Source organism: Emydura macquarii, unplaced genomic scaffold (assembly GCF_026122565.2).
Source record: "Emydura macquarii macquarii isolate MOO-44397 ecotype Brisbane River unplaced genomic scaffold, CSIRO-AGI_Emac_v2 contig_705, whole genome shotgun sequence".
NCBI lineage: Eukaryota > Metazoa > Chordata > Testudines > Chelidae > Emydura > Emydura macquarii.
This window is the reverse complement of record NW_027130842.1, coordinates 14,835,178-14,847,753: the sequence shown is the minus strand read 5'-3', so window position 1 is coordinate 14,847,753 and position 12,576 is coordinate 14,835,178. Positions and strand designations below refer to the sequence as shown.

General features: G+C 40.4%; 1 protein-coding gene across 3 annotated transcripts in view; it reads left to right on the top strand.

Annotated features, from left to right (window-relative positions):
- Positions 1–12,576, top strand: part of TFB1M (transcription factor B1, mitochondrial) — a 43,988-nt gene that overhangs the window by 14,770 nt on the left and 16,642 nt on the right. For all 3 annotated transcript variants that reach the window (XM_067542451.1, XM_067542452.1, XM_067542453.1), the window contains exons 5-6: positions 3,036–3,187; positions 7,222–7,341. In XM_067542451.1, the coding sequence (XP_067398552.1) occupies positions 3,036–3,187; positions 7,222–7,341 (272 nt within the window). The remainder of the gene's footprint in view (positions 1–3,035; positions 3,188–7,221; positions 7,342–12,576) is intronic.

Genomic DNA, 12,576 nt, shown 5'->3' with positions numbered 1-12,576 from the left:
TTAAAAAATGCAACAGTAGCTTTCTTCTAATTTTCTGGAACTTCACCAGTGCTCAAAGACTTACTGTAAATCAGTATTAACGGTCCAGCAAGTGCCTCCACCAGCTCTTTTAAAACTCTTGAATGCCAGTTATCAGGATCAGCCAATTTAATAATGTCTCACTTAAGTAGCTTCTGTTTAACATCCTCAGGAGATGATAGTGAAATGGGGAGAGTGTTATCCTCTTATGAGGAGACTATATCATCTGTTTTTCCCCAAAACAGAGCAGAAATATTTATTGAACGCTTGTGCCCTTTTAGTATTATTGTTGATAATTTTACCATTTCCATCTAATAGTGGACCAATACCATTGTCAGGATTCTTTTTTGTTCCTTTTATATCTAGAAAAAGTCCTTCTGATTGTTTTCAACTCTGTTGGCCATAGATTTTTCCTTGTGTCCCTTGGCTTCCCTTATCAATTTTCTACAATTCCTAACTTCTGATATATATTAATTACTATCAGCTTCTCCTTCCATATGTTGTATATTATTTTTTAATTTTTTACAGCTGCCATCCCTTCCCCTCTAGACCAGTTGGGTTTTTAATAAGCATGGCTTTCTTCCTAAATTGTAGGATAGTGACTTTTTTGGCATCTGGTAAGGTGTTCTCAAATGATTCCCAATTATCATTCACAATTTTTCTGATTAAATAGTTCCTCCCTGCTGATTTGGCTCATAATTGTTTTCAACTTTGTGAAATTGACTTTATTATCGCACCAAGTATATATATTACTGGTTTGAACTGTATTCTGCTTGCACATTATAAATGTGATTGTCATGATCACTTATATCTAAGCTACCATTTACTTTTAGTTCTGTGGTCTGTTTATCTGTTTGTTTATTTATCTGTTAGGACAAGGTCTAATATAGAATTCCCTCATTTTGTCTGCAACACTTTTTTGATCTTGGAAATTGTCATCTATAATGTTTAGAAATTCCAAGCATGTTTTAGTACTGGCAGTATGAGACCTCCAGCATATGTCACTCAAATTGAAGTCCCCCATAACAACAGTTTTTGTTCCTGTGTATTACAGATGAGTGTGTAAATAGGCAGTCATCTTGATCCCTAGTGTGGTTTGGTGGTCTGTAGCAAACACCAGCTACTACCCTCATCTAGTGCTTTATCTGTTAGGACATTGAGCAGTAAGAATTCAAGATCATTTTCTTCTGCATTATTAGTGACACGGAAACAAGTAATACCATTTTTGACATAGAGTGCCACTCCCCCTTTGCTTGATTCTTGATCCTTCCTAAATCGGTTATCACCATTGATTTACATTCATGTGAATTATCCCACCAGTTTCAGTAATACCAGCTAGATATGTTCATAAATGAGCAATTCTAGTTCCTCTTATTTATTACCTAGGCTCCTAGCTTTAGTGTATAGGCAAGTCAAAAAAATTTCTGTTTTCTGTTTATGTTCAACTTTGGTTTCTTGATTAAATTTGTTCTTAACATCTTGATTTTGTTCCGAGTGGTCATATCTTCCCTCTTTGTATCCTTCCCTTTTGCTATTAGTTTAATTCCCTCCTGACTACTCAGCCTGTCCCCAAGGAGATTGGTCCCCCTTCTGCTGAGGTGGAGGCCTTCCAAACTGTACAGCCCTCTCTACCTGCAGAAGATGGACCAATGTTCCACAAAACCAAAGCCGTTCTCCCTACCTCACTTACCTAACCAGTGATTCACTTAATTATGTGTTAACTAAGTTTATAAATTGGTGGCCTTGTGTCTTCCTCAGGGAATTAAAACACATTCTACTGGATCAAAGGCAGCCTTTCTGGCTTTTTCTAAACATATCCTATAGAGATATGTAGACCAGCAACATGGAGTTCAATGCATGCTTTCTCTAAACATGATTTGGAATCTAGATCTGATACAAAATTTGGCAAGGCAGTTCTGCAATCCTTATTCTATTAGGACTCAGTGGTTCCACTATTCTCAGAGTACTGCTTGTTAATCTGTTTCATAAGTGGGAATATGCAGAGGACACTCAAAGAACTTAATGTTACTTACCTATAACTGCAGTTCTTTGAGATTGACTCTGCATATTCACGCTCCCCATCCACCTTTCCCTACTATCTCGGAGTTCTATTTACCAAAGGACTAGGGGCCACAGCAGAGGAAACTAAGGTGGCTGGAGTGCCACACCAGCCTTTATGCCCTCACCCTAGAACATTCTATGCTCACTGAGCAGAGGGGTGAGGCAGACACGTAGCTTTCCAGTGGATATTGCTAACTAGAGTTCTACTGTTCAGTCTGCACTGTTTGGAGCATCCCGAGTGTGAATATCCAGAGTCTATCTCAAAGAACTCTGGTTACCGGTAAGTAACCTTCATTTTTCTTGCTTCCCATTTTTAATGCCTCAGAGGGACTGCAGATACTTACATGACCATTTACTGGCCAGTATGTCACGTCTAAAGCCCAGATCCTTCAATGAACTCTGTACAGGTGGATGCTTCTGCCGGCACTGAGTGCTCCTGATTTCAGTGGGTGAGGGTCTGCCCATGCGGAGCTCATTTTAGGCTGGGGCCTTAATTGGAGTGGACCTCATTGATGCCTCTTGACAGAGACAAAATAATGTTCATGGGGAAGAAGAATTGGACCTGAGGATGAATGTGTTTTATTCTGTGCTGAGAAACTGCATTTCAAAACCTCTGCAGTTCAAAATCACATGAACACCATGTGTCACATTATGTTCTCAGCTGCACCAGTGTGTAACTTCATTGAAATCACTGGAGTTATTCACTGGAGTAACAAATCTAAACCTGGCCTCATCTCTGCCATAGCTGCAGGTTATTAACTCGAAGAGTGATATAACATGGTTAGTGTATCCATATGTCATGAACTTAAGGTATGAGGAAAATATAAAGTCTATGTGCAACACAATAAAAATGGTAGACTTACATAATAAGGACCATATATAGTCAGCTTTGATATTTCTTGACAAACACATATTGAGCCTCTTTTTACAAAATATTTCTTTTCAAATTCTTATAGATCCACCAAATGTACATATCATTGGAAATCTGCCATTCAGTGTTTCAACTCCTCTGATCATCAGGTGGCTTGAAAATATTTCTAATAGAGATGGACCTTTTGTTTATGGCAGAACTCAGATGACTTTGACTTTTCAGAAGGAAGTAGCAGAGGTAAGTTTTTTTTTTTTTTTTTTTTTTTTTTTTTTTTTTTTTTATTGGCTTATTAATAGCTGTCAATTGGACAAATTATTTCAGCACCTAATTATTTTAGTGATAGATGAGAAAAGCCTGAGAGAGATTTTGTTGACATGCAAAGTTTTTTTAACTTGCCTAATATTCTTCACTTCTATTAAAGTATAATCTAAAGGGGGGAACTTGGCACAGTGCTTAAGTTTGTGTATGCTTAGCTACAAATTATACAGTTTAAAAAATCTGCTCAGTTTGTTTCAGTGCATACTATGTTTATGAAAAGTTTCTTATGTAGGGGACACGTCTTCCTCAAGCATTGAGACACTTCACAGTCTTGTTTACTCTGAAGTCTGACTGGTTCATTCCAAGTAGATTTTACAGCATGCTCCTTTTCCATCTTCAACTACTTCCTTTTCTCATCACCTGAAGTGACATTTTGCATTACCACTTCATCATCTTGTTTTTCTACACCTTTCAGTCACCACCAGAATTACAGTAGAATTACTTTTTACCCTTCTTTATTTTAGACCTCCTTTGCTAACAGAAGGTTTTCAGATTTGAAGCATTATCACTGATTTCCCCTAATGATTAAACACCTAAAACAGGGAGTTTCTTGTCAGTGGAGCCCATAGACTCTGGTCTTTGCTTTCCTGAATATAATCTCGATACCAGAATTCTGAATGGGACCATTGCCAGTCTCTTCACTGCATCCTGACTCTGATCAGAATAAAACTGAGTGCACCAGATCAGTTTCCAATTCTAAGAACTCCTTGAGCTGTTCTTGACTGGTTACATTTCATTTGAAAACTGAGAAACTTGATGAAAGCAAAGTTGACCTACCTGCTCTCCATAGTCTCTCAGATGTTTCTGGTCAACTGATGATCGGCTGACTCACTGCGCAATGTCCTCAGACATTTTTTATCATTTATTTAAATTACCAGTTTTTGCGAGAACCAGATTACTGTCTTCTCAACCACTTCATTGTCCTGTAACTATTCAATTTTGTTTGTTACCTGAGTGTTGAGGTATTGCACTCAAAAGGCTAAAGTAGCTGTTCCAAATTGAAAACAAGGTTAGACATTAAGTTTTACTTGCAAGCTCTTTTCTTAACTGTGTAAATGATCAATATACTGATTGTATGCCACAAATGAAATCTCTGATATTATTTTGGGTTCCTAAAGTGTTACTGTATATGGTCCCATCATTTTGCTGCAGTTACTGCAGTGTTTGTGAGAACAGGGTTCGAGATAAGTACTTAAGACAGTAGATGGCTGTAGAGAACATCTGGGACAAATTCATTGTATCCTGGATGTGAAATAAAGCAGACATCTTTGATCAGCTCTGAGTCCATGTGATTTCTGGCACAAAAGATCCAGTTCTTTTTCCCAAAATACTTGATAGCATAAGAGCTATTATCCTAAACATGCAAAAATGGCTAATAGGCTAGACTTTAAAGTGGAAAGATGGGGAATGCTGTGATAGCAACAAGAAAGAAATACAAAGAGAGTTGAGAACCTAAATGCACTCCATACTTTATATAGCTATAGTCAGCTGTATGTGCCTTTAGGGTATTTTTCAACATGACATGCAGATTATAGTGTTTCTGCACCCAACATAGCTCAAATGACATGCAAAATAGCATACCCACAAAGTTCCTTGTATTTAGCAAGCTGAAAAGACTGAACATTAGAAAGTGGAGTGATGTGCTCAAGGTCATGAAATTAGTCAGTGTTAGTTGTGTTTACACTGTAGGATCTTCTGGTTCTTGATTTCTCATTTATTTAAATGTGCATGATTGCAATGAGTACTTTATAAAAGAGAAGATCAAAGCCTTTCAGTGTTATGGTTCAATTTCCATAATTTATTTGAATTGATGATATGCCTATTTGAGAAATAAACTGTTTTTTCACTGAAGGTAGTGTGTCTTTTAGTCAGCTAGGAAACCGGGAGTCAGAACGTCTAGGTTTTATTCCTGTATCTGCCACTGTCCATTTAGGCCTTAGGCAAGTTGTTTCACCTCTCTCTGCCTCAGGTTAGCTATTTGTAAAAATGGCACTTAGATATCCAGGATATAGATGTCTTATAAATGCACTAGTTGAAGAACCAGAATAACAGCACTTAGCCTGTTTCACAGAGGTGTATACAGATCATCAGATGAAAGTTGCTAGTAAGTAAAAATTCATTCTGCTTTTGTTGGGGGGGGAGGGAGTATGACCAAAAATACTCACCACTGCTATTATTTTTACTTGGCGCAAAATCAAACATTGCCCATATATGGATTTTAGATGGGAATGGGGAGACACATGAAAGATGAAAAAGAGCAATAGCAAGGAAAAAAGTGACAGTCAATACAGATTCTGAAGGTAAAACATCTTTGTACAAACTTTGTGGCACGTAACTTGCACTTTTTTGCCTGGTCTTTTCAGAGAAGTTGAACTGTTGTTGAAATGAAATGACTGATCTGGTTTTGAAGGGTGTTTGAGTGCTAGTGTGGACCAGACAAAACCAAGTCTTAAGCTCTCTTTCTGAAATAACATTGAAAATGATTTTGTCTTTTCTACAATAGCACTTAAATCATCTATAGTGTCAGTGCAGAACCGTTTTCAGCAACAGTTCAATTTCCTACTGTACACAAGGCTTCACTAGCCATGTCAGCATTTCAATGGTACTAGGTTCACTGGAGGGCACATTGGGTGCAGGCATTACCATCAGATATCCATGTCAACTTTTTCATTTGTGTTTATTGTGAAAACAAAGGTGATGTGGCAAATAAGGACATGAATCATCTTTTGAGGTTTCAGTGCAGTAAGGGCTGCTGCTAAGGTTTGATGGCATTCTGTGCTTATCACTCTCTCTTTGTACAAATACATTGAGGTCTAGTCTACGCTGGTTAAATATACAAAACACAGTTCCTACCAGATCATGGAACGATAGTGTAGAGAGGGCCAGCTTTTACCAAATTTAACTAAAATAGCTGGAAGTCACGGGAGCCTTATTTACACTGCTACTTCCTCATGTTTTCATACTAGTTCTGTTGAACTGATGTTAGGACTTACTGAAAAACGTATGGGAAAAATTCCCATGAGTTTCTATAGCTAAGCAAGGAAAGTTCTGTGTACTACCCAATGGCATGTTCCCCAATTGCAAACAGAGGCATCAACAGCAGAGAGGTTATATTTCCACCTACCCCACTCACCATTATTTCTCAACCTGTTTGTTCATTATGTGACCTACAACAGTGCTTCATTCCTAGCTCTGTTACACTCAGTTTCCAATAATGCATGACTATTGTGTTGGTCATTTACAAAACTAGTAATTGTGGCTTTGTAAGCCTTCTTGGGACTTTTTTTGGAAATCAAGAGAACTTCATAGCTGACTTTTAAGTGAAAAAAATTGTGAAGATTTTGTGCCTATTTTTATTAAACTATTTCATTTAACAATATTTAAAAATATCATCCAGTTATTGAAGAGCACAAAAATTCTGCCTTATGTTTGTAATAAGTTCAATTGGATTGACAGTGAAGAACACTCTTATTTGCTTCCTTAAAGTGAGTCTCTGAGAATCTCATTTGACTATTATTTGATCTTGCAAGAAGGAAAAAAAGAAGATAGAAGAAAAACAAACACCCAAGTATGACTTTGGGAACATTGTCACCCAGTTCTGTCTTTAGGCTTAGTACTGCAAGCAGATCTGCTCAGATGGCTCCCAGAATCCTTTTTCATATCAGTGAAGCTCCATAGAAGTGCAGGGAGCTGCCTGTGTATATTGACTGCAGGATTGGGGCCATAAATTGTATGTAATTCAGATACCATGTTAGGCATGTTAGAAGAACTTCAGATAGATGGTTGGGACATTAATGTTGATCTTTGTATTTACTTTTAAGAGGGTGCTATTCTTTTGTTACTGCTGGTTTTAAATATCCTTAGATTAAGCTGCAAGTTGATAGAGCTTTATTCTTTCCACTTGGTCAGTCTGGATTCATTGACTCATAAATGACACTTTGATTATCCCATAGAGACTCTCAGCCATCACAGGAAGCAAGCAACGTAGCAGACTGTCCATCATGTCTCAGTACCTCTGCACTGTTCAGAACTGTTTCACAATTCCAGGTCGAGCCTTTGTTCCAAAACCAGAGGTGAGTTCTCTTTGTGCATTGACTTTGCTAGCAGGATATACATGCTACAGTTTCATCTAATTCTTTACAGTAACAGCAACTTGTAAAAAGATCAATAGTTGTACAAAAAGGACTGCTCCTGAGAGGGTTTGAGTGCTTTAGACTCCCATTAAAGCCAATGGAATGAGTGGGAGTTAAGGGCACCCAGCAGCTTGCAGAATCAAGGCCAAAAGCAGTGTGGGCCCGTTTCTGGAAAAGACATTGCAGAAATAGAGAAGGCGCTCATAGATAAGTAATAAAATGACAGGAGGCATGGAAAGGAGAGCTTGAAAAGGTTGTAACTGTTTACGGAGGAGATGGTATAAAGAAGTTAATAAAAGAACATAGGAACTTTCAGTGAAACTGAAAGATGGTAAATTTAAAATGGATAATTACATCACATACAACCTGGGGAACTAAATGTCACAACATATCATTAAGGACAAGAGTTTAGTGTGACTCAAAATAGGGTTAAACATTTATGTGGATAACCTTTACAGTGACATTAGATAGGATATTTTTTAAAGAAGGGAGATAAATTTTCATGTTTCAGGGAATAAACCAGCCACTAACTAAAAGAGTCAAGAAGAATCTTTCTCTGTGGATAAGCTATTCCGTAATTGTCTACTTCTTGTACCTTACTCTAGAGCTGTCATTGACTTTGTTGTAGATTGAATCATAAACTGGGATTTGCAGCATGATACTACTGAGTACAAGGTTCAATATTTTTATATAATGTAAAAAAGTTGGGATTAGATTCATAAAGGGGACTTAAGCACTGCAACGCCTAACTTCTAGGTACCCTGCTGCCTAGTGGAGTTCACAACCCTGAGTTAGATGCCCAAACTCTCCAGGCATTGTATGGGAAGAGTTAGGTGCCTAAGAAAGGGATTCACAGAAGCCAGCAAGCTGTGTGGGGAGCTGCCTAAATTAGCCAGTAGGAAATGCCAGGGAGAAGCTTTCTTCTGTGCTCTGAACATAGCTACTGGATTGGGCCCTGCAGATGAGATAGGCGGATAAATGTCTAGTCTGAGAATCCTACTGGGGGTTAGGCCAAGCAGCTCAGCGACATCAGGACTTACGCAGCTTTGCACAAAGGCCTTTGGCAAAAGCTTAGCCGCCTAAGGAATTTAGCGTCTATAGGTTAGGTGGCAGCTGAGTGGTGGTTTTGTGGATGACACAGATGTTTAAAAGTTGGACATAAGGCATCTATAGAGGCAAGCAGGAACTCAGTCCTTTTTTGAATCTAGCCCCAGGTATCTAATTTCCTTCCTTTTCATTAATTTTGTCTCCTTTAAATAGACAACCTTTAACTATGGAATCGTTTTAGTGCCTCCACAATTAGAATGGTACAATTTTGAGTGAACACTGTTTTTGTACTTCTAGAATATACACTTTTTCTCTGAGGAAGGTCCCTAAAGCAAAATACGCCATATGGGATCTATACTGGTGGGGACTGTGTTCATTAATGCTGAACAGTGACAGCACATTGATTTTGAAGTTTCATCAAGCAATAAACATCTTTGTGGGAATTGTCTAGTTGTAAAGTTTTAATGATAGGATATAAGATGAAAATACTTGTTTTTCTAACAGATAAGTAGCCAGTGAGCTACTGTAAAATATTTGATTTGGGATATGGGTAAAAGTTCAGAGAGAGGGAAGTTTTTAAAAACAAAAAATCAGGAAAGTGATCTACAGGCATAAGGGGGACACTTAACAGAGCATGAGTGAAACTACAGCAAATAGATCAGTCTGATCAACTCTCGGGTCAGTTGCTACAGTGCTACTCAGGTGCTGTTCAGAAATATTTCAAACCTGCTCTATGTATGGCAGCATTGGAGCAAATTGAGGCTGATGGCAACTAAGTGAAGCACTACCGCTGAAAATACTCAGAATAATACAGTTCATTAATGTTTTCTGATGATAGTGGGGAAATCTGTTTCAATAAGCATTTCATTGAATCATAGAGTTGGCAGGGACCTCAGGAGGTCATCTAGTCCAACTCCCTGCTCAAAGCAGGACTAACCTGAGCTAAATAATCCCAGCGAGGGTTTTGTCAAGCCACAGCTTAAAAACCTCTAAAGATGGAGATTCCACCACCTCCCTAGGTAACCCATTCCAGTGCTTTACCACCCTCCTAGTGAAAAACTTCTTCCTAATGTCCAACATAGATCTCCCCCACTGCAATTTGAGACCGTTGCTCCTTGTTCTGTCATCTGCCATCACTGAGAACAGCCTAGCCCCATCCTCCCTGGAACCCCCTTTCAGGTAGTTAAAGGCTGCTATCAAACCTCCCCTCCTTCTTCTCTTCTGCAGACTAAACAAGCCTAGTTCCCTCAGCCTCTCCTCATAAGTCTTGTGCTCCAGCCCTCTAATCATTTTTGTTGCCCTCCACTGGACTGTCTCCAACTTCTCCACATCCTTTTTGTAGTGGGAGGCCCAAAACTGGACACAATACTCCAAATGCGGCCTCACCAATGCCGAATAGAGGGGAATAATCACTTCCCATGATCTGCTGGCAATGCTCCTACTAATGCAGCCCAATATGCTATTAGCCTTCTTCGCAACTAGGGCATTTCCCCCTCTTCTTACTTCTAAAGTAAACCATTCTTTTGGATGGTGACTTGAAAACTGCTTACTGAAAGTAACAAGGTCTCTTAACTAAGGCAGTAGTTGAGTAATGAAATACCTGTGTGTATTTCTAAAATGTGGCGTTCTTGAGTGTTTTACAGCCCCATTCCCAAGGATGAGCTTGAGCTGGACATCTTTGTTCTTTTCATAGCAATGTAATGGAGTATCAAAAACTGACCTGTAATGTTGGGAGAGTTTTTATAGAAAGCTCAAACGAATGACACAGCTAAGATTGCCAAACAATGGGGTTTCATCAGTACATGCCAAAATGTTGAAGCTGGGTCAGTTTGATCTAATATATTTGTAATGTTATTCTAATGAAAAGGGGTAGGCATTGCTTTTTTTAATACTGCTGTAGATAGCAGAAGCAGAGAGGATACCAAGATGATGAACCAAGATGGTCAACTAATTTATTGGAGGAGTGCTGTACAGTGTGACTGCATCACTCTGTTTCGAGATTAGCTGGGGATGAATCCAGAGCAGCAGCATGGCAGTCTGATGAGGCACTTCCCAACTGACATTTTAATAAACTCAGGATTCCAAAAATTGAAAGAGAAAACAGAATATTCCATGTGGTTTATTTCCAGCCTGAAATTCCTTCAGTACTTACCCCAGTGCTTTTGGCCCAGTCTTCTGCACATGAGAATTATCAACCATTACTAGTAGCATTGTTTCCTGAAAAGAAGAAATAACCGTGGGTGGGCATCATTGGTGCTGTGATCCCTGTTTGTCAGTGGGGAGTACTGCTTCTCTTCTGGTGTGATACTGTGGAAGCTATCATTATCTGAGCTGCTCAAGTTAACAGTCCCATGCTATTAAGAAGAGATAGCTCAGGGCAGGGCATTCTAGGTGAAGAATCCCCGGTCTGCAACTCAGTTCCCCTCTTGCTCCACCAGAGCCTGGCTTTGGTGACCTTCGGGAGGAGGTTGATGAGAAGGTCCTGTGACTTCGTGAGGCCATGGACAGGGTGCACGTGCTGGAAGGCATATATATCAGACCCAGGCTTAACAAATCCCTGTTCCCTGCATAACACAGCCAAGGTTACTCCAGGTCAATTAGGTCACCTGAAGCCAATTAAGGAGCTTGCCACAGCCAGTAAAATCCTCAGTTTCAGGCAGATGGGCAGCTGAAAGGGAGTTGAGTGGAGTAGTGCTACAAAGGTTGGAGCTAGTACTGTTGCTGCCACAGCACCAAGGTACAGGAGTTGGGGAGAAGCCTGTCCAGGCAGGGCCAAGGGACGTAGGCCCAAAGGCCTGAAGGAGGACCCCGCCGCTCAAACAGCTGGATGGAGGGACTCAAGTGAGGAAGGGGGAAAACCTTCCTCCCTGATTCCAGGGAGTGGACTGCAAGCAGGGGAGCCACAGACAAGCGACCCAGGGAAGACAGTACCTCATGAACTAAGCAGTTTGAGGCTACTCCTCGCAGGGTCCCTGGGTCAGGGCCCGGAGTAGAGGGCAGGACTGGCGTGCTCCCCCTCCCCCCACACACTCAGCCACACCACCGGTGTAGCCGAAGGGAGCGCAAGACCCACGGGGCTGAATAGGCCTCACTCGCCACACCAAGTAGAGCCACATTTCCAAGTGCTACTGATTTCCTTCCTGCCCTACCTTCTCTTGTAATTTCTTATGGTAGCAGAAGCAGCTCAAGGGACAATACATTCAGCCTGAAGATAATAAGCTGGTATAAAAGTACCTGGGGTCTGTCCTGTTTCCTCTCCCCTTCCTCCCAGTGGGAGATCCCCAAACTGCCAGAAAGTAAGTGGAGACAGACCAGTGCTCTGCAGGAAGGAGGAGGGAGTTCACAATTCAGAACAACTTCTCTAACTGGCCTGCAGAACTCTTCTGGGGAGACTGCTATCCCCCCTGCCTTAGCCCATTGCTTGGTCTTTCTCTGTCTTAGTCTTCTCTTCTGGGCTGCCATTGTCTTTTCTCCAGTCTTGTAGTCTCCCAAATTCTTTGCTCTTTTTCTTCTCTCCTCCACTCCTCTGCATCTCAAGCCTCTATATGTCTCACACACTGCTAATTACATTCAAAGCTACCAGGAATTTCTTACTGCCAGCATGGAGAAAAGACTGTGTGGGTCGGTCAGGGGCACTAAAGATCGAAAATTATTTTTTTAAAGACCTATTGTTTTGTTGACTATTTACTCCCTTTTTCAGTTTTTATAAAGTAGTATCAGTGATTCCTGATTCCCTTTTATACCAGAAATGTGTTAACTGAGAGCTAATGAGGCAAACTTAGAGCTGGGGCCAAAATCTCAACTTCATGCTGGTCATCCCCTCCTCTCCAGCGAAGGAGGCAGGTTGGAGGCATGGCAGCGCTGGTGTAGCCAAAAGTGGGGCCACTGCAAACCAGCCTTCTGAAGCAGGAAGCTGTAACTGGCTACCTGTTGTCGCCCGCTCTTCTATGTTAAACAGAGCTCCACCTCATGAGAAATTAGCTCATAGATTGTTGACAGGCAGTTTGGTGGCAGTGGGTTGATCAGAATGAAGTCCTGTGATCCCCTGTCTGTCTTGGATTATGACCCTTCAAAAAAGACAACATGCTTAAAATTAAGCTTTTATTTATTGAATATTTCTCTACAGTA